At 49.5% G+C, this 22947-nt stretch overlaps 1 protein-coding gene across 1 annotated transcript; it reads right to left on the reverse strand.

The window, feature by feature from the left end:
- Positions 1 to 17018: 17018 nt before the first annotated feature.
- On the reverse strand, positions 17019 to 20501 carry LOC119315609. Its single transcript, XM_037590161.1, has 3 exons — positions 19286 to 20501; positions 17468 to 17567; positions 17019 to 17372 (listed from the first exon to the last, which is right to left on the reverse strand). Exons 1-2 carry the CDS (start codon positions 20499 to 20501, stop codon positions 17515 to 17517), a joined length of 1269 nt encoding a protein of 422 aa, XP_037446058.1. The 3' UTR covers positions 17019 to 17372; positions 17468 to 17514.
- Between the last annotated feature and the right edge of the window lie 2446 nt (positions 20502 to 22947).

The raw sequence follows: 22947 nt of genomic DNA on the forward strand, positions 1-22947 counted from the left end.
GAGCCTTAGGTTATGCCGAAGCATATGCGAAGGAAGGCATCGCCGGCGACGGCTCCAAGACCGCCGAGCATAGCTCGGCTGAGGACACCCGTGCGGCGGATGCGCTCGCGCTGCGAGGCAGGCCGGGAGGTGAGCTGGGTGCGCCACGCTCCGTGCGAGACGTGGGCATGTCCAGCACCTCCTTCCCTCTCCTCATGCGGACCAACTACCCCAGTTGGTCGGTCATGATGAAAGTCATCATGGAGGCGCGGCATATGTGGAAAGCCGTGGAAACCGGCGATGTCGAGTACAAGGAGGACCGGCTGGCGATGGAGGCAATCTTGCCCTCCGTCCCAGAGGAGATGGTGCTCACCCTTGGCGCCAAGGAGACGGCCAAGGAAGCCTGGGACACCATCAAGACTCTGCGCATCGGCGTGGAGCGCATACGGGAGTCGAAGGCCCAGACCTTGCGCCTCCAGTACGAGGAGATCCGGTTCAAGGCCGGTGAACAAGTCGACGACTTCGCCTTGCGGCTGCAAGGTCTCGTCAACGAGCTCGCAACGCTCGAAGATCCCATGGAAGGCAAGATGGTGATTCTCAATTTCCTCCGCGTCGTCCCCAGGCAGCACAAGCAACTGGCCTGGTCCATCGAGAGTTTGGTGGATCTCTCCACCATGACGATCGAGGAGCTGGTAGGGCGGCTGAAGGTCGTCGAGGAGCGCGGCGACGAAATGCTGGCAGTGAACTACTGCTCACCAGGGAGCAGTGGGACGCGCAGCTTCAGCGGCGCGGCCGCGACGGCTCTTCCGACAGTGGGGAGGCGCCTCCACGGGAAGCAGAGGTCGCGGCAGAGGCCGAGGCCGCGCCCAGAGCGGCGGCGGCAACCGCGGTCGCAAGCCAAGCCAGGCAGGGCGAGGCGCTGGCAACGGTGGCAAGTGCCGCTACTGCAACATGCCGGGTCATTGGATCCGGGATTGCCACAGGAGGAAAGCCGACGAGGCAGCCGCGGCAACCACAAACCTCGTCCAAGCTGACGTGGACGGCGGGCCGGCAATGATGCTGGCAAGAGTCGAGCCCGTGCAGGAGAGCACAGCGTCTCTCGCGACCACGGCTCCGACAACCACCCATTCCGTGCAGGAGGCACGAAAGCCGTCCACGGGAACCATCACTCCAGTGACAGGCCACACCTCGACAACAACGTTCACGGGGCCTGTCGACTGTGAGGCGATGAAGGCTCGGGTGTGGGGGACCCACACCCCAGCGACGGCGTCCCCGAACTCGGGACCCGATGAGGTTGCGCAAGTTGGCGCGGCAACAACGCATATGGCGGACCATGCTCCGACCATGATGCTGGCGACCATCGACTCTGTGCAGGAGCGCACGGAGACTCAGGTCAGCCACACCCCGACATCAAAGTGTTCGGGGTCCACCGTGTTGATGGGAGATGGCTCCCTGACCACGACATGTGCGTGCGGCTACGTCTTCCTCAACGAGGAGAGAGCCGTGACCACACCCATGCTTGCAGGCGGCAAGAAAAGTGAGGGTTGGTTCCTCGACACCGGCGCCACGAACCACATGACTGGTTCGGTCGACGCGTTCGCGGAGCTGGACCGCTCAATCACCGGGAAGGTGCGGTTCGCGGACGGATCTGTGGTGGAGATCCACGGGCGAGGGACCGTCGTCTTCGCCGACAAAGCGGGTGATCACAAGGCGTTTACGGACGTCTACTTCATCCTGGCACTCAAGAGCAGCGTCGTGAGTGTTGGACAGCTCGACGAGGGCTGGTTCGACATCGGCATCCGGCGCGGTGTTCTCACCGTGGGCAACCAGCAGAAGAGGCTTCTCATCGAGGTAACCCGCTCAGCAAACTGCCTCTACAAGCTTTTCTTTCGACCCGTGCATCCTGTGTGCCTTGCCGTGGGCCATGTCTCCGACGCGTGGCGTTGGCATGCCCGGCTAGGACACCAGCACTTCGAAGGGTTGCAGAAGATGGCGCGAGGCAACCTCGTTCATGGGCTACCTCACATCAAGCACGCCGACGAGTTGTGCGATGCGTGTCTTGCCGGGAAGTAGCGGCACTTGCCCTTTCCCGAGAAGGCACGCTATCGGACGCAGAAACCCCTGGAGCTGGTTCACGGGGACCTTTGCGGCTCAATCACCCCGGCAACGCCAGGAGGGCGTCGCTACATCTTGTTGCTCGTCGACGACTATAGCAGGTTCATGTGGGTGCTGCTCCTCGCCTCCAAGGATGAGGCGGAGCAAGCCATTGTCAAGCAGCAAGCGGCGGCAGAGGTCGAGTGTGGCCAAAAGCTGCGCATGCTGCGCACGGACCGTGGCGGCGAGTTCACGTCGGCCACGTTCTACAAGCACTGCGACGAGAAAGGGGTGCAACGTCACCTCACAGCCCCTTACTCGCCGCAGCAGAATGGCATCGTCGAGCGGAGGAACCAGACGGTGCTCGGGATGGCACGCTGCATGCTCAAGGCAAAGCAGGTGCCGAGCACGTATTGGGGGGAGGCCGTGCTCACGGCCGTCTTCATCCTCAACCACTCCTTCACAAGGAGCATCGATGGCAAGACGCCTTATGAGGCGTGGTATGGGAGGAAGCCTGATGTACGCTTCCTCCGCACCTTTGGCTGCGTCGGGCATGTCAAGACGGCGCGCCCACAGCTGAAGAAGCTCGACGACAGCAGCACCCCGATGGTGTTCATGGGCTACGAGACGGGCTCTAAGGCGTACAAGATGTACGACCCCATCTCAAAGCGTGTGCATGTCTCGCGCGACGTCATCTTCAACGAAGATGCGTGATGGACTTGGGAGACGTCGGGGGAGTCCCCGGCAGGCAGCTCCTTCACCGTAGAGTACCCGATGTACTCTACAACCTCGGGAAGCAAGACCTCAGGAATTGCCACACCGGGAAGCCCGGGAGGTGTGGATCCGGGAACCGCAACCCCGAGAACACCGTCCCCGGGTACGGTGTCCCCGGACACCCCGATGTCAAGCAAGGTGGGTGTTCAAAGTCAAGAAGGACGAGCACGGCGCCATTGTCAAGCACAAGGTGCGCCTCGTCGCAAAGGGCTACGTGCAGCGTGAGGGAGTGGACTTCGAGGAAGTCTTCGCTCCGGTGGCAAGGCTGGAGTCCGTGCGGCTCATCCTTGCGGTGGCTGCTCACCGCGGGTGGGAGGTACACCACATGGACGTCAAGTCGACATTTCTCAATGGCGACCTTAATGAGGAGGTGTACGTCTCCCAACCACCCGGATTCGTTGCCAAAGGCCACGAGCAGGGCGTGTATCGACTACACAAGGCCCTGTACGGTCTCCGGCAAGCCCCAAGGGCGTGGAACGCCAAGCTCGATGCAAGCCTCGCATCTCTTGGGTTCTCACGCAGCGCTTCTGAGCACGGCGTGTACTCGCATGGCACCGCGAACATGCTGCTCATCGTCGGCATCTACGTCAATGACCTGGTCATCGTCGGAGCAGAGCCTGAAGAGGTTCAACGCTTCAAGGGAGAGATGCATCGTCTCTTCAGCATGAGCGACCTTGGGCTGCTCCGGTACTACCTCGGGTTGGAGGTGAACCAGGAGGGTGGTCGCATCACGATCACGCAGACGGCCTACGCCACCAAGATGCTTGAGCGAGCAGGCATGAAGGACTGCCATGTCGTGCACGCTCCAATGGAGGCACGGCTGAAGCTCAGCAAGGATAGCTCCGAGAAGGCGGTGGATGCTACACTCTACTGTAGCATCATCGGGAGTCTCAGGTACCTCGTGCACACCCGAACGGACATCACGTTCGTTGTCGGGTACCTGAGTAGGTTCATGGAAGCCCCGGCAAGCGATCATCTCGCTGCCGTCAAGCACCTGCTCCGGTACATCGCGGGTACGCTCACGCATGGATGCGTGTATCGTCGTGGCGACGGCGAGAGCTTGGTCGGGTACAGCGACTCCGACCACGCTGGTGACGTGGACTCCCGGAAGAGCACCTCGGGCATACTATTCCTTTTCGAGTCCCGTCAGCTGGCAATCGGTGAGGCAGAAGATTGTCGTCGTATCTTCGTGCGAGGCGGAGTACATCGCGGCAGCTACAACGGCCTGTCAAGGCATTTGGCTTGCTCGCCTTCTTGGCGAGATGCTGAATCAGGACACCGCCCCTGCGCTCATCTTCGTCGACAACAAGTCGGCGATTTCCCTCTGCAAGAATCCAGTGCTTCACGACCGCAGCAAACACATCGATCTCCGCTATCACTTCATACGTGACTGCGTCGAGAAAGGCTCGGTGATCGTGGAGTTCATTAGGACTGGTGAACAGAAGGCGGACATCCTGACCAAGTCACTTGGTCGTGTCCGGTTCCAGGAGCTGCGCGACAAGGTCGGGATCATCGACACCAAGCTCCTTCGACAAGGTTGAGGGGGAGAATGTTGAGTCAACCTTAGTCTTCGGTGCACACAACGGCAGCAGCAGCATTTACGTAGCTAGTCTCAGATGCATGCATGGCTGCATGTCGGCAGCAGTAGTAAAATTGGAGAGAAATTACTAGAGCTCCTGTATCCTTAGTAAGTAAAGAATGTAGCACGTAAGCCATGAGGTCACTCATGCACTTGACGTCACCTAGTGTGTAGCATAGTCGGTTCAGTTAGCTATAAAAGGAGCTCCACCCCTCCGGTTGTAAGAATTCCATTACAAGCATTTTTAGCTTCACTACAGCCTTTAAGCTTCTTTCATCCTCGTGTGTGTGTCTTGCGCTGCACTAGTGAGTGCATGTGTTACCAGTGAGCTGAGTACAAGTACTATCACTAGATAGCCACGACCCGCTGGTCTCAGTGTTCTGGGCTAACACATTGAACGCCGCGGGAACGGCAATGCGGTGCCGCTCGCCGGTGACAGGGTCCCAGACAAGGACTGCGTACCCCGCAGGGTGCCCCGTAGGTTTGTCGAGACTGAGAACTAGTACTAGACCATGGCGGCATCCAAGGATCAGGTGATGGCCGGAGCCGTGGTCAAGCGGCAAGGAGAAGCGTCCCTCCGAGATACGATTGGGGGAATCCATGGTAGGTAAGAAGTGGAGATCGTTGAAGAACCCGAGGAGAGGAGGGTTGCGGCGGTGGTGGAGGCGGAAGCGACGGGAGAAGCGAGAGTCGGAGGCGACGCGGCGCCAACCTTTGCTGAAGAGGGAGGAGCGCGGGAGGGAGGATGGCTCAGGGGGGAGGCGGATGAGGATCTCGGAGAGGAGGTTGTCATCCTCTAGCGGTGGCGCCGCCGACGACGGGGAGCAGCGGCGGCTCGTCATCTCGCCCTCCAGATCCCGACTTCTCGTGCGGCCGGGAAGTCGAAACGTAAATCTGAGGCTCTTCTTTTCTTTTCTTTTTTTGGGGGCCAATAGCTCCTGTGCGACGTTTTTCATGCGAATTGGAAGGAGTGCGACGTTGTTGGAATCAATGGCTGCGATGCGACGTTTTAGAAGCAAACAATAGCTCCAATGCGACATGGCTCTGTTTAACCATGAAATGAAAAACACGAGGGGTTAGCGATTCGAGTTATGACACGCGGGACCTAGAAGTTACTCGCATGCGGGTGGGACCCACAACTTATCCACGCAAGCATGCCCGTGCTAGCATGCGGGTGGGACCCACAACTTATCCACGCAAGCATGCCCCGACCCGAGCCAGCCACGAGCCCGAGCCAGCCCACCCCACCCCCCTGCCCTCCATTGCTTGCCCTGCCCCTTTCCTTTCCCACCTTCTTCTTCCTCTGCTCCAGCAACGAAGCGCGCCGCCGGCGAGTGATGTCTAGCTCAACTTCGGCCTCCCGCCACTCATGGACGCAGTATGGTCCACTGCCGTTGACAAGATGCCCCGATTGCCCGCGCATGGAGCCTCTGAAGCGTTTGACTTGTGTGAGGGAAGAAAATGGCAACCGTGGGTGCGAGTTTGTGAAATGCTTGAGCAAGCCACAGCCGGGGCAGGTTAGATCTGTGTTCTTGACCAATCCTATGGTCTCCTTTCTCCCGATTTCTTTCTTTTTTCCTCGAATTAGGGCGGTGGATCTGGGTGGTGGATCTAGGATTCATGCGCCTCCGGCGCACTGTTTTTCAGGTTTTGAAGAAATGTGGGCATTTTGAGTGGCTCGATGACTATGTTGAAAGGTTGAAATTGGAGGGATCAACCGGAACCCAAGAGCTCAATTCTGGGGGGCGGCTTGCCGTGGAACAAGCCCCCAATTTGGCGGACAGAGCTGATCCGATGATGCACAGCGCAGAACTGAAGTGTGAATTGAAGAAAATTGGCAAGCAACTAAAGCATCTAATCGATTTGAAGCAGCAAGCAAATATGATGGCTGGAGCATTTTATGGTTGTGTCATTGCTATGGGTTTATTTTACTTGATGTTCATCAATCGCTAGAATTTGTTAGAGTTTCAGTTAGTGTGTCAACTAGTTTCAGGGGTGCCCAGTAGTTTGAGTTAGCCAGGGACCATTGGTTAGATGAATTTGAATTAGTGTGAAGCAAAACTTGCTTCAATTATTGTAATGATATTCTCAGGGGCCCTATTTAGTGTTCATGCTCTGTTTCCTCTATTTTTGTTCTTTAGTTAACAGAGTACACACCCAAATTCAGTTTCTAGTAAAAAAACAAAACTGGGCTGCCGGATAGATGTTGGACCGTGAGAAAATGGGCCCTGAGAAAATAACCATGCCCAAGACCAGCCCACCCGCGTAGGGGCACCAGCCCACCTCTAACTTCGGCAAATAAAATGGGGCCCAATAAAATGTTACTTGTCCTTTTATTTTGCCTTTTTCTTGCACTAAATTTTGTGATGGATCATTTTTTGATGCACTAAAGCTAAATGTTAATTGTTTTTATGCATGTCTACTGTTCCATGAACTAAATGAGTTGCATGCTTGCATGAAGTGCCCGAAGTAAATTAATTTGCATTTTCTAGTTGCACCCATGTCCATAGTGGGTTTGCATGGGGCTCCTAGTTGCATGTCCATGGTTTGGGGGCGCCCATGGTTTGGCCAATATTTTGAAGATGTTGTGTGTGGTGATTGGGGTGTAGAAACCCGGGCCCGTAGCAACCCATAGCAATACACCAATAATAAGCAAAAACAACCCCTAGCAATCCACAAATAATAGCACAAAACACACAATATATATAGTAGCATACCCAATGATTATATAGAAGCATAACGATTATATAGAAGCATACCCAACGATTATATAGTAGCATACTCATAGTTACACGGGGCATGATAGCCTTACAACTTAAAGTACTAATAAAACTTAATAATAGTAGCATAACTATTACATCTTAAAAAAACTAATACGATAGATCTAAGCTAGATAGATAGGGGGCACCAAACGCGGGTTCTTCGGGTTCTTCTTCTCCTCCTCCTCCGGGGCCACCTCGCTCCTCGGGCGCCCTCGCTCCTCCGGGCACCGCCCTTCACTCCTCCCCTCCCTATTGTTGATGGGGTACGGGAGCGTGTGCATCACGCCGTTGTTGGGGAAGATGCCGTTGAAGTCGGTGAAGATATTGTAGGTTGTGAAAGCTATGAACTCACAACCTACCCAAAACGCTCGCCCGAGGAGATGGAAAGCATCGAAAGGGTTAGTGAAAGTGGCGAGGAGCCCAACCACAACGCCGTTGTGGTTGACCTCCTCAACATGGTACATCCGAGGAGAGCCGCGGGGGAGGTGGCGGAAGCCGGCCGCAGGGAAGAACTCCGTTAACTCCCTTGCGCCCCTCCACCTTGAGATCGCCCAAACCCTAAGGGTTCTCTCGACATACACTCCGGCCGGGTAGAGCCTTTCCGGCGTGGTTGGGGGGAAGCGGTAGGTGGGGCCAGTGTACTGCATGGTGGCGGGGTGGCTCGAGGGCTCGATCGGATTTGATGGAGAAGAAGGAAGAAGGAGGGCAGAGGAGGCAGAGGATGGGGTGTGGATGAGGAGGGAGAGGAAGACGATAGTGCCCGGCTTAAATAGCCCAAGTGCGACGTGGTTTCACCGGTGAAGATGGGCGGCCGACATTTGGTGGCGCCCTAGAATTAATGGGCGGGCGGCGTTTGGTGGCGCCCCATGAAAGTGTGTACACGAGCGTGGGAAACGGGCTGCGATCCTTCTGTGCCACCGGTCGCGGGTCAAGGGGGACGGGTTCACGCACGCGTCTGTGCCATCGTGGGTCAAGGGGACACGCCTGCCCCGGGTTCTCTGCGTGTGCCGCCCGTGCATTCATGCCGTAGCCCATTAATTTGCACATCTTGCTAGTGCCTGGCTAGAGGGAGACGTGACAATAATGGACGCCTTCATTTGCCCATCTTGTAACGGGCAGCACGCCATTTGAACTGCATCGGTACCCACATCGATACCCCATGCCAGTTTTGCGTCCTCAAAGAGGAGCACGCCATGTACAGCACGCCATGCAGCGTTGGCTTTTTGGTTGTCTTCATCGGGCTGCTGCATTGTGGCCGGGTGCATGCTTTGATGCGACGATGCATCGGTTGTAATGATAGGCATGCGATAGCTTACTGCGTAGGGGTGGCGGAGCAGGGCTACATCAAGGCCATGCATGCAAGCGGGCCCGCATGCAAGCACGGGCGCAATTCTGCGGGTGAGCATGCATGCTGCGGGTGGGCACGGGCACGCATGCAACGATGGGAATGGGCACTGCGTAGGCTTGGTCCATGCACCGCGTCAACTCTTGTCGTTGGATTCAAATGAACGGTCCCGATGCCCCAACGAGAGAGGTTGATCCAAACCCCACCGATTCAACCAATCAGGGCGTCTCATGCGGATCGATATACACTGTAGCTAACCCTAGCGCTTGATCTCAACCGTCCACGCACAACAATCGACGACCCAGTAGTGGCGGGGTTTTGAGGGGTCTTGAGAGGGGTTTTGATGGGTTTTGGCTGATTAGGGTTCAGCATAACTAATTCAAAAAAATCAAAAAAATATAAAACTTGCACACATAGTCTTATTATATCATATAGTAACGAGAAAAAAATATAAATATGATTTACATACATTTTTACGAAAAATCCTTCAAAAAATTTTCATTCCTGGAACAATGTAGTATGGAGTTCAAGGGAGAGAGTAGTGGGCACCCGAGAGTATAGGTGGGGTTTTGAAAATGAAAAGTGTGAAAACCTCACCAAAACTTCATTTTGGATTGACTAAGAAAGATCTTAACTTACTTTTCTCATTTTCATGTTTTTAAACTTGTTTTATATATAATTTTCTATTAAACCTTGTTTTTTCAAAAAAAATAATAATAGAAAATTAATTCAATAAATAGTGAGACTTTAGATTTACACTATATAGGTAGAATAGATGTGTAGAAAAATTATTTGTCTGGTTTAGACAAGGTGCAAAAAAACTTGCTTAAATATGAGGCCGTTTACCCTACCTTTGAAGGTCATTTGAGACATACTTTTCATGATTATGAGTTCAACTTACCAAAAGGGCTGGGAATGATCAGCAAACAAACATATTTCAGTTGAGGTACTTTAGATAGCATTAAAACAACAATACCCCATCCCTAATTCAAATTTGAGCCCAAATTTGAATTTAAATTTGAATTTTATTTGGCTGGTTTAGACAAGGTACCAACAAACAAGTTCGAATAGAAATACGGGATACATAGTGACTACCAGTACGCACCAAGTTACAAATATTATTACATGCCCCAAATTTCAAAACTATTCTCTGTTCTACCTCTTCCTACCACGTCGCGTGCCCTTCTTCGCCTTACCACTTCTTGCTTTTGGTTCAACTACACACACAAGTTCACTGATCATCTTGGTTTTTTTCACTGGTCTTTTCAACACCTCGCCAACACCCTCGTGATCAGTGTCTTCAGTCTCAATGTTGACAGCAGTTTCAGTTTCTTCGGTGTGTACCTCAACATGGGTTTCTTCAGTCTGAACCTTGACACGCTCAGGTTCAGTTTCAACCTTGAGAGCAGTTTCTTCAGTCTGAACCTCGACACGCTCAGGTTTAGTTTCAACCTCGAGAGCAGTTTCTTCAGTCTGAATGTTGACTGCAGCAGGATTTTCTTCACTCTGCTCATGCTGAGGCACACTTCTCTTCTTTCTACCGCCATTGACTCTTGCTTTTTTTGTTGGCCAACACTGTTCAACAACAAGGGGCTGACTTGCTCGCTTCCTCCTGGCCATTGGGAAAATGTTATAGATATAGTAATTGGAAAAAAGCACCAAATCAAAACACAGACAAATAAACAAGAACATACTTTGGCTTATCAAGAGTGTAACGACATTTGACAGATCCCACTCTGTGCCCAAGTTCCTGGCATAACTTGCATCTGTTTTTGTTACCTTTTTGGGCCCTTTTTGGCTTTCCATCTTTATTTCCCTTCTTACTACTCCCACCTTTCTCACCATGCCTTGAATCTACTCTGTTTAGGCCTGCCAGCCTTTCTTTTCGTCAAGGGAGGACACATGGAAAATTCAATGTCCACTTCAGGCCACTGAGACTGATCTGTTAGTGCTGGAATTGGAGTAGCATATGCAGCTTTGAATTTTGCTACCGAATAATATTCATGCAAATATGGGTGCATGTTTATCTTCGGTTGGGATGCTAAGAAGAGAATGGCATGCTCACATGGTTTACCAGTGTGTTGCCACTCGAGGCAAGTGCAATCATGCAATTCAATGTTAACAATATGTCTCCTTCCAGTTTTGTTATCTCTAACTTCAGCACCCCAAGGTGAAGATTTTTCAACAAACAAATGTGAAAGACATCTGCTCCTATTGACCACCTATTGTACCACTACTGGAAGCTTATCACCTTGCAGACAATCACCTATCCTTCTTCTCAATTCCCACAACCGCATGAGCATGATCCTGATTTGGTCAACCATGTCATGCACAGGCAAATCTTTTAACTCCTTCACCTTGTTGTTGAAACTCTCTGCCAAATTGTTGTTGATGTGGTCACACTTGATGGCAGTGTTGAATGCTGACCTGTACCATAACAAAGAATGGTAGGTGTTCAGCCATGGACCAAACTCATCACATGCTGCCATTATCTTATCAAGATGATATTTGTGTGTCTGTCTAGTGTAAGATCTTGCTGCTGGCCACATGCGCCCAAATTCTTCTCCTCTAAATTTTTTGATCAAATTCATCCACAAATGACCGAAGCACTCCCTTTGCTCAGCATGTGGGAAAACATTTTTCACTGAATTTTCAAGCCCCTTGCATGCATCTGTGTATATAGCCAAAGGTGACACTGGCCCTAGGCATCTTTTCAACTAGATCATGAACCATGTCCATGAAGCCTCTGTTTCTGACTGAAACAAGCCAACAACAATAGGAAACATCCAGTTGTGTCCATCTAGAGCATTGCATGCTGCCAACTGACCATTCCACTTGCCTGTCAAAAATGATGAGTCTATGCTCAAATATGGACGGCACCCTGCTTTGAACCCATCAATGCAAGGCTTCAAAGCCATAAAAAACTTGGAGAACTTGACTTCACCTTTGGCTGATACCTCTGTATCTATCTCCACAACACTGCCAGGTGACCTCTTTTCCACCTCTGCTTTGAAGTTGTAAAGCATCCTAAATGTATTTGCCCAATCACCATATAAATTTTTCATTGCCCTTTGTTTTGCCTTCCACACTGTGGTATATTTCAGTTTAATGGGGTACATCTTTTCCAAGTCTACTTTGAGTTTCTTCGCAGTAGTGTTTGGTGTTTTGGCTAAAATTGGGGTGATCTTTTCTGCAACCTAAAGTTGTGATGTCATGGTTGATACTCTCTGTGAACTTGTAATACAAGTATGTTGATTGGGGATTTGGTTAACCCTGACAGTACTTCCATCAGGTTGCAGTCTAGCAGATATGTACCACTTGCAAGGCTTCACACTACCATCAAATCCTCCGCACCTCGCATAAAACTTCTTTCTATCAGTCCAAACAGTCTTGGCATCAAACTCATGTTTCACTGCATAAGTCTTGAAACACATCCTAAACTCCTTCATGCTTGGGAACAACTTGCCTACTTCAATGACAGGGTTTTCTTTGTCATACACATGCACCAACTCATCATCATGTGCATCATCTACCTCATCTGCAGCTTGTTCCATCAACTGTCCATCTACTTCTTCATCAGCATTAGTAGGAAAACTAGATTCACCCCTCTCCTGCTTATCTCTGTCATCGACTGGAATGCCAAAAAGTTTGGCCATCTCAATGTCAGGCATTGGTGCAATGACCAAATCAGTAGGCTCATCTAATTCAACTACATTCCAATCAATAGTTGCTGCAGTTTCAGTTTCAGTTCCAGTTCCAGTCACCTGTCTCTCTTCGGGTATTACTGTAAGTTCAGTACACATGGGAATCAATGGCCTTTGTGTAGCCCAATCATCATCTACCATCTGCGCAGCCAATTGTGATGGCACATATCCAACCTTCGAAAAAATGTTCAGATCAACGAGCTCAGCAAAAAAATTAGCCCGTTTGCTTGTCCAGCCGTTTTGCCGATCGATTTCTTCAACAATTTGTTCACCATCTTCTATTCTCACATACTCTCCTTTCCAATCATCAAACCGCAACAGTGATACTTCTTGCTTTGGACCCCAAACAATATTCTCGCCAATTTTTTCCACCCATTTCTTCACTGCCGTCTCTCCCATGTTCTGTAGAACTTGTTGATCAATCTCTGTAAACTCAACCTCCCATTTAACAATAGTGTCTCTCTCAATGTTCTGTATGCTACCATCAACTAATTTTGCCTTTGATGGAAAGAAATTGACTGTCAATTCGAAGGTCCGAGCGGCAGCATCCCCTCTGTCAATGGCGGACAGTGTGAGCCCGTGAGAAAAAGCAGATGAGGCCACCCCCTAATTGCATGCAAAATTGGATCGGAGAGAGGCGCATTACCTATTCGAAGTTGAATCTGGCGGCTCCATCTCAGTATGCCCACGGGCTCCCCTCACAACCTATCGATTCCGCAAGCGAAAACAGAGGAAACGAGCTGAGATCTACGGGCCGGAGAGAGGAACGGGAGGGCGACTAGGGTTTGAATTCACTCACCATATTCTGAGGACGAAGGCTCCGCAGCCGTTAAGAACGAGGGCTCCACCGCCGCCACCGAGAACGCAAGATCCGCCGTCACCGGAGAAGAAGGGGAGCAGAGTGGCGGGCCCGGCACGGTCGGGCTGCAGGGCACGGTCAGCTGTTTTGAGGAACAATTAAGTTGGACCCACATGTCCTAACATAAACGGGCGGGCTTGGTTGACGACCAATTTAACCACATTTAACAGCCATGTCGTGCGTGGGCTATTTGCCTGCTCAAAATTGTCGCACCACAGCCATTTGCTCGAACAACGTCGCACTCCTTCCAATTCACCTCAAAAACGTCGCACAGGAGCTATTGGCCCCTTTTTTTGGAGGCAATGAATTGAGCGACTCACACACAGCGTCTGAGTGAGACTGAAGCCCAAATCTTCTTATTGTTTTTCTCCGAGAGAGAAAGCCCATGAGATGAGTATAGTAAAACAAATCCCACTAAGCCCAAACATTTCCAGGATTAATAAAGTTACAGGTGATTCTAAAAAAAAAGTTACAGGTTAGCCTCAAAAAATAATAATTTAAGTTACAGGTTTCTCAAAAAGAAAATTACAGGAACGACTCCTGGATATATAATCATGGATGCATGGTTTTTTTTTCCTTTTGGATATTAGCCTGTGGTTCGTTCGTTTCCCACATGCGAAGTTTGGCACAGAAGAGATGGCACATGTGGGTATATAGTCTACACTACAGTGGTACAAATGATTCCGGGAGGCATGCTCTTCTCGAACGTACGATGAGCAGATGTGTGTGAGAATTAGCCCTCCTGCAGGAAAGTGGCATGAAGCACCGCCGTGGAGCAATTTTCTGCCAGTAGATGTTGAGAGGGTACTTCAGATATCTCTTAGTGAGCACTTGGACAGTGGGTTTTATGTCTTGGCATAAAACAATAATGTATATGTTCTCTGTCCGATCCGCATATTATGCTGAATGGGAGCATTAGTATGGTGCAAAAACGATGCGTTGTAATATTCAGACACTTTCAGGAACCATTGAAATCTGGAATCCATATACAATATTTCCAGCAGTGTTTCTTGATCGCCGGTAGACTATTTCCTTTCAGCATTGTCTGCAGGAAGCAAACATGGTGGCACATAATTTAGCTTATTTTATTTTTGATTCTAGTAATGCTTTGAGAGAGGATGGATCACCTCCTAGCTGTATTTTTGGTGATGTACTGAATGATGCAAGTTTGCTTAATGCTCAATAAAGTCCCCACAAGGGTTCACCGAAAAAGAAAGTTGCAGGTGGCCCACAAGGCTTTCACTAAAAAAAAGGTTGCATGTTGGCGAGTGATTGCCATTCTCGGTCTCCTATCCAGGTTAGGTTAGCATGCACGTAACCAGCACATGTATAAGGCACCAGGCTAGAGACGCAGCCGCAAAGTTTGATGAAAATTTGAGAGCTCGACGCAGCTACCACACAACCTCGACATCGGTGATGATGTCCCAGCGTGCTCGCACGGTGGTGGGTTGGCTCTCATTGGGTGGCGCCAATGCGTCTCACCGCTCCCCGCGCCTTGGCTGTGGCCACCGCTGTGGGCCACTCATTCAACAGGCTTATGTGACAACAAAAAATGTGCAGCAAAATTTTGGAGAATATATTTTCAAGTGTTCACTTTTTTTATTACAGGAAAACAGGCATGGAGAACTCAACTTCTGTCTAGCGGTACACACCATAAAGCATGCATCAAAAATAATTTACGAAAAATATTTATTCAAGAGTTTAGACGACTATAAACATATCATATATCAAGCTACTCACCTCATGGTAGGTGCATGCAAGGAGAATCCACAACCAACCTCTTGACCCAAGTGAAGAATACCAATTAATTGGGATTCGAGTAAAGCGTTTTAAAAGAAATGAGCTGGTGACATAATTTCATCGGTTCTGCTATGTTTGAATAGTATGCAAAGTTGACTCACACCTTCTAATTAAAATCATCTTGAACAATAGATAGAGCCTGGCCCTTTGATCTACACAACATCACAGGAATAGCACCTTCCACACCCTCCTCGGCAGCTAAGGCAGCAGATTAATCATGTTCAGTTATTCCTTTCCATGTAGATAACAAGGGATCAAGGTCCTTGTTTAACTCCTCCCAAGAATGGCAAGCGGCAACCGTATGAGCCATCAGAGTAAATCCAGGAGGTCATAATAACTTTGTAATGCCCTTCAACTGGGTGCGTTCTATCCCAGTAATCTTTTTTAAAACTCCAACTTTGTTGCCAGGGGAGGCCAATATCTGCAATTGCAAATAGAAGGCTCTCGAAATAGGGTTTCCCCCCGCTTTGTATTACAAAGCAGCCATTATCGCATTGCTGGGGCAAACAGCATATCAAGCCCAAAGATAAAACAAGAAGAAGAAGAGAGAAACAAATGCCAACAATGGCAGCTTGACGACACATGAATGACCCGCCACCGCTGCACCCTCCGAAGTCGTCCCACCACGTACCCAACATTCCTGAGCGCCGCATACCAAGCAACACCTTCAGTAAGGATAGCGACGACCACAACGCTGTTGCCCGGACTTGTCCTAGGGATTCCCCCAGCATGCAGAGGAAGAAGGTGAAACGGGTCACCCGACGCCCTCCAAGGAGGGGTGGCGGCACCCGCAGGCGTCACCGCGTCGGAGTCGGACGAGCTGACATGGATTTCTCCCACCCCCACAACACCACTACCAAATCGCTCCGGAGTCTTCCACCCAGCACGCCCCCCACCTGCCTGTGCCACCACGGTCTTTAAGCCACCCACGCCATCTCACTAAGGCCACCACCACAAGGCCTAGAGGACGGAAAATTAGAACGCATGGAGCCAAGGGCGCCAACACCGCGGCCGAGCAGGAGGGGACAACCTCCACCGCCGTCGCACCAGAGGCCAGTTCCTCCAGTGCCATCGCGGCAGCCGGCCGAACGCCGCGGCAGGAGGCAAACCAGGCCACCCGGGCCCGGCCGGGCTCAGATCGAGCCCGCAAAGACTCTGCCGCCACGCTGCAGCAAGCCGACGACGGTCCGCCACCACCGAGGATCCCGATGCCCCGCCACCGCCTCCAGGAAGCTACGCCACAGATCAGAGCCGCCGGCCCACCCCGGCTCAGATGGGGCCCGAAGGGGCCTAGATCTAGGCCGAGCGGGTGTCGCCAGCCCGCACCACCGCGGAGCTCTGCCGCCAATGGCCGCAACCCACGCCTCCGACCACCGACGCAAGCGGCGAGCCAGCCCGCCGCCGCGCCGCACCATCGCCGCCTGGACGCACCTCCTGAAGCGGCGCCGCCCCGCACAGGATCCGCCGTAGGAGGGGAAAAGCCGCGGGCCGCCGCCGCCGATGCCCCGGGCCGAGCTCAGCGGCGCACGCTGGCGACGGCGGGGAGAGGGAGGGTGGGGGGATCGCCGAGGAAGATGGATGGATGGCGCGGTCGACCGCCCGCGAGGGACGGACGCAGTCGCGCGAGGGGTCGTAGGTCAAACACCTGCCAATTGCTAGTTGCAATGCTAATTCCAAAGTTAAAAAAGTTTCTATCTATGCACCATACAGTTTGGGGTTTGGGGTTTGTCAAAACAAGGGCATTCTTCGGAAAGTTTTGGTACATAGACCTGCCCTTCATAGCCAGGAGGATGGGTCGTCGCGTCACTTTTGGCAGTTCGACAGCACAGAGATTCTGAAATTGGGCTCCAGCAGCAAGGAGCGAATCGGGAAGAATGTATTCTTGGTAAAGTTCTCTACCTTGAGGGCTGAGCAGTTGAAGCACATGAATCATCTCTTCTGCACAGGACCCATATTAATCAGATGGCAATGAACAAGTGATACACAAAACATATATTGTCTAATAGTACAATAACAGTGTGTATCATAGAAACATACATTGTCTAACAGTACAACAACAATTTGCAATATATAAACATATTTCTATCAGTACAGCAACAATCTGCATCACAGAAACATAGATTGTCTAATAGTACAACAACAATTTGCAACATTTCTAACAGTACAACAACCAGAGACGGACACCGTCGAGCTCTAGGGTGGCACGCAGCAGTGGATCGCTGCGTGCAGTTGAACAGTCAACATCCATCAGCCAGAATTGGGAAAAAGTACAACATAATACATTATTCAGCAAATGAAGCAATTGACTCCTGAAACTCCAGTTCACAGATCACCAATGCATGCAACACAGAGGGGCAATTTCCACACACACACCCAAGAAGCCATGTCTGCATCTCCAACACACATGCGCGGCAATCGATCTCATCTGTCGAACAAATTTGTACTGGTCATCCATAAAAATGCCACATTATATACTCTGCAGTACAAATTTGTAATGCTCAATAATTTATATACCAGTACAAAGTAAATCAGAAAATATTTCATTCTGCTAGCACTTAGTGATAAGCTTACCTACTCTATTTGTATACCATGAGAGCATATCTGTCTGGACAAACATATTATGCATTGTGCAAAACTTCTGCTCCATCATGTCCACCACCAAAGCCTGTACCTACAAGCATATGAAGTCAGGGAACGAACAACATTCTAGCGATAAGAAAAAAAAAAGATATGATGGGACCTCAATGAGATATTTAGATAAACTCAAATATAATCTGAGGAAAACAACTCAGCTAATTTTTTCGGATGTAAGCTTAGGTCTGATACAACATTAGGAATAGGTAAACAAAAAAACCAATCTACTACTCCCCCAGATCAGGTTTATTGGGCCATCAGGCAGATTCGCCAAGACCAAGCAAGGGCAATGGGGCTAGAGTCGTAGGGATCGGCCTTTCTATTTTGGTAGGGGCCAACGAGCGCACACTCTTCGCTCGGAAATAAATCCACTAAATTTCCTCTTTAGTCGCCCGATTAATTCGTTGATCATTCAGATTACACATCAATTAATGCTAAAACCCCAGCTTTCTCTCACTTGCGCTCGCATGCACAACGGCTCTTTCAAAGCAACTCGTGCCTTCATGGCAGATGCATGACCAGTCGGAGAAGCGTCAATCACACATTCACTGGCTGCTGATCGAAATAAGTGTCAATTACTCTTAATCTCGCTCCATGCTATGTTGGACAAAAAGATATACCCATGCCAACATATTCACAAAGTGACGATGACTATTCCCTTCTTAAAATAAATTTAGCCAGAAAAGATGAAATGAACTCAATTTATTAATTATCTCTGCCACAAATGAAATTGCCTATTGCCACAGGACTATTTCTAAAGTAGTAAAAAATAAATAGCATTCACAACCTGCTCATTAGCATTTAGCAGTTAACTAAAACCTTGGAAATTAAAGATGGTAAGCGCACTGGTGGCATGGAGGAACGCAGGTCTGTGGCTGCATGAAGAAGGTGTGGACAGGTACATATGCAGAGTCAGTGGTGAAAGAGAGATGGCCAGATGAGGAGAGCAAGCAGCAGCCAGTAGCCCAGCACACGGCGGTTCATAGGAAGCAACATGGAGACACCGCACTCTTCATGGCGATTAAGAGCGGCCACACAACTGGCAGCACTGTCCGATCAAACAGTTGGTGAAGTATTGGAAATTAGATTTGTCGCAAGTCAGTTTTGCCAGACTAAACCCTCTTAAATGAATCAGATTTTAGTGTACTCCTAACACTCTACAAGGAGTACTAGGTACCATGAATTCTCTCAAACAATATGGAATGAAAGAAATGTAACTAGCTTCTAAGCTTCAGAATGTGCCAATTTTGCTACCTATCCATTTAGTGTAAAGTACCTAGTTTTCTTAATGTAATTGTCTTCAGTTTCCAACCATTATAAACACTTGCACTGCATGCTATGCACCAATACTAACATTATACAATTGTCGAGTATATCATCTAGTTCAGTTCTTATAGAATAAAATGCATTTTTTCCTTCACTTTTTTATAAGGGAACTCAACATCAAGGTCACCAGGGGTTTCAATTAATTAAGGGAAGTCAACATCAGAATACATAGTTACAGTATTACAACTTGCTACAGAAGCATAATTGGCTAGCTACCTTGTTTTTCAAGGCATAATCATCACATAGAATGTCAAAAGACAATGGATTATAAAAAGCAAAACAAAACAAAAAAACTACATATTAAAAAGATCATCAAGCATAGAAAAGAAGGTGACATGATCACATGAGTGTTAGCTTAATGCTAAAGAATGGAACACAAATCCATCAACCCAATTATGAAAACATAAATTGGTTTAGGAATGCTATTACCTGCAGCGTAGACACATTCAAATGCATGGACGAATTCATGCACATCGAATATGTGCTCGTGGGTCCTGGGAAGTTTCTTTAACTGCAATGAGTCAAGCTCAAACATAAACAGGCCGATAAACGTCTTCAAGAGTATCACATTATTCTTCTCAGCAAACCCTAGTATCCCTGTGCCCGCCTTATGTTCATTCTCGCAAAGTAGCTTGTACTTCTTCTCTTCATTCAGTGAAAGTAGCTTGTCCAGCTCAATGACTCTTACGATCACCCATGAACCAACGCCATCACAATCTGTCTTCCAGTTGTATAACACGGCCTTGTAGTCCCACTCTAACAGACAGAGGAAACCAAGCCCACCCCCATCAGCCTGCAAAATCGAGTAGTGGCTCCTGTGCATCATATGCAATTGCCGCGGCACAGGTATCACAATTAATCTCTCCGTACCCAAATCAAACTCAAGGATGCTTGATGAACTACCAACAAGGATCCAGTAAAGCGAATTCCCAGCGAGCACAGCAGGCTTGGCCATATCTCCTAAGAAGTCCCAGGATGGAAGCAATGTCGAGGTGGGATTACCCCATTCGCGGGTCTCGGACGAGTAAATCCAGGCGATCAATCTTCTATTTTGTTTTTCCTCCTCTGCCATCAACAAGACTACCTGGAACTGGTCTAATCCGGCACGGCGAAGCACCGCCCCGTTGTTCCACCATGAGAGCTTAACATCATCAGGCACCAGGGGAACAGGAATGGGGTGCTGGTCGCCGCTGACAGGATCCCACACCAGGACCGGGCGCCACGATGCCAGGGGTGTTTTTGTTTTCTCGGGGCACCTCCAAGGTAGCCGGAGAATGAGGACGAGACCATCGCGGCATCCAAGGAGCGCGCGGTAGCCGTCCTCTGGGTCGGCCGGCAAGTAGAAGCGGCCCTCCGGCAGACGATTGGGGCGATCCATGGTTGGTACGAAGTAGATGTCCCGAGAACTTCCCTCCGCGAAACTAATATAGAAGAAACCGAGAAGAGGAGCGTTGCGGCGGTGGTGGAGGCGGAAGCGGCGGAGGAAACCTGGATCTGAGACGAGGCTGCGCCAGAGATTGCACACGAGGGAGGCGCGCGGGATGGAGGACGGCTGCGGCGGGAGGCGGAGGAGGACCTCGGAGAGCAGGTCATCGTTCTCCAGCGGCGGCCGCGCCGTCAAGCGGAGGCGGCGATGGCTCGTCATCCCTCCCGTCCCCTCCCGATCCCGACTGCTCCTCGTGCGGGAAGTCAAATCTGAGATTGTGGTGTAGTGTAGAGGACTAGGGCGAGACTCACACTGCGCGTCTGCGACTGAAGCCCAGGTCTTATTGTTTTTCCCGAGAGGGGAAGCCCGTGGTGAGTATAGTCACACAAAGCCCACTACGGTCCACAGAAAACCGATTAATACTAGAAGTTATCAAGGGTTACAAGAACGTCCCCTAAAAAAAGGTTACAAGAACGTCTCTTGTTTTATCACAGTTCCGACCCGTTAGTCTCGCAATGTCCTTTACAAGATAGCATCAAAAATGATAGCGAACAGATTCTATCTTATATTGCCTGATATTATTTCGAATGAATAGTCAACCTTTATACCATTGAAGTCAGAGGTTGGATGAAGAAGTTGTTGTCTAGCAGGGAAGGAGGTATTGATAAAGTTAGTCACACGGGCAATTGGTAAATCCTGTATATTCTATGGCGTGCTTCAGGCTCCTAGGGGTCTTTGCGAAAGTGTGACGTCGATCATACGGCAGTTTTGCTCGGGAAGCAAACGCATCAAACGGGAACCTTGTTACGTATCATGGGATGTAATTACCCGGCCGAGAAATCTTTGTGGATTAGGTTTCCGTGATCTAGATATCTTTAATCTTGCCTTGTTGTCCGTGCAAGCCTGGTTAGTTCTGAATGAGCCGAGCTCTTTGAGCGCCCGAATACTCAAAGCAGCATACTTTTCCTCTTGTTCGATTATTGACCCGAACTGGGATCGTATCCCTCGCAAGTTTGGAGGGCCATCCTTGACGGGCGGGATATCATCAACCAGGGAATCATAAGGAGAATCGGCGACGGAGCTACCACACGAGAATATGGATGCAAAACTGAATCCTGAAGCAAGGAGTTAGGAGTTATGAAACCTTTCACATCTTTGGTTGCAGACCGTCCGCAGCTTGTTAAAAAAATTATTGATCACTCATCTGCGAGATGGCATGAGGATCGGATCAGGGAAGTTTTCTTTCATGTTGTTGCCGAAGCTATCTTACAAACCCCGTTGTGCACAAGATAGGTAGATGATGTCTGGAAATGGAATGAGGACACACAACATCACTTTTCAGTACCGTCAACATATAAAATGATCGTCTGAACTAAGCTTAGCAGAGAAGCATTGTTAGACGAGAGAGAAGATGTATCAAATTCAATGACAAGAACGAAGGGATGGATGTTTCTCTGGAAAACCCCGGTTCCATCAAAGTTGCGGGTGTTTACATGGCGTTTAGCTCAACACTCACTGCCCATGAGTGATGTTCTTCAGCGCAAGAACATGCCACCATCTTGCGTTTGTCCTTTGTGCAGAGCTGCTGATAGTTGGGGCCACACATTGATCGACTGCAGTGCTTCACGGAGTGTCTGGGCCTTGTCCAGTGAGGAGATGATCGATCATATGATCGTGGCGAGGGAACCAAATGCTAAGCTATGGCTCTTTGCCATGAACAAGTCTGTACCGGCTGACCAATTTACCATGACGATAGTCACTTTGTGGGCTATTTGGAGTTCCTGAAGGAAAGCGATACACGAGGACAATGTTCAAACTTCGTTTGCCATAGACAGGTTCGTTGCTTCGTACCTAGAGGACACAAACTTTATGCAGAACACAATGCCCAGATCGCATGCAACATCAACTCCAAGACCATGACATTGGCTGCCGCCACTGCCGGACCACACACAAAATCAATGTCGATGCGGCAGTTGCTAGGGATTTCGAGATCTCCATACGTTTAATTTGGACACTTTGGCAAAACAGGGTTGGGTACTTATCATTAATCTACGTGAATGCAAAGATCAAAATACTATCCATATGGAAATGTGTTGATGGCAGGCCCAAAGAAAGGGTTCTCGTTCACATGGCAGGGTAGTTATATATGCTCTTAATACATTCAAGAAAGGTCACATTTTGAGGGTTGGATCACGCCCGTATAAACACTAGTAACCTTGCACACGTTTCACTAAAAATAGTGTTTGTTTGGGTGGAAGAAAAAACTATATCACATGGACAAATTAAGAAGGTGTAAATAATATGAAAGATCAATGAATGTATGTACCAAGTGTATCTAGTACCACTAACAACTTTTAGCTATTTTTTGGCCTTATCATTAACATGCTTCTACCCTGTTGTCCCATCAAGAAATTAGTCTTTTCTTTTATTGCCTAGCTCCATGGGTGCATTCACAAAGATATAAGTCATTTCCTTAGCTTTTCAGAGACACCAAAAATCCGACGATTTTTAAGCATGGCAAATCTTAAGTTTTTCATGGCAATTTATATTTGCGCGATGATGGCCAATTTATTTTGCAAGCACGGCAATTTTTGACAAAAAATTGAACTGAAGCGGATTTGTCATGCTTGCCAACTAAACTTGCCATCCCAGGAAAACATAATTT

This window comes from Triticum dicoccoides, chromosome 6A (assembly GCF_002162155.2).
Source record: "Triticum dicoccoides isolate Atlit2015 ecotype Zavitan chromosome 6A, WEW_v2.0, whole genome shotgun sequence".
NCBI lineage: Eukaryota > Viridiplantae > Streptophyta > Magnoliopsida > Poales > Poaceae > Triticum > Triticum dicoccoides.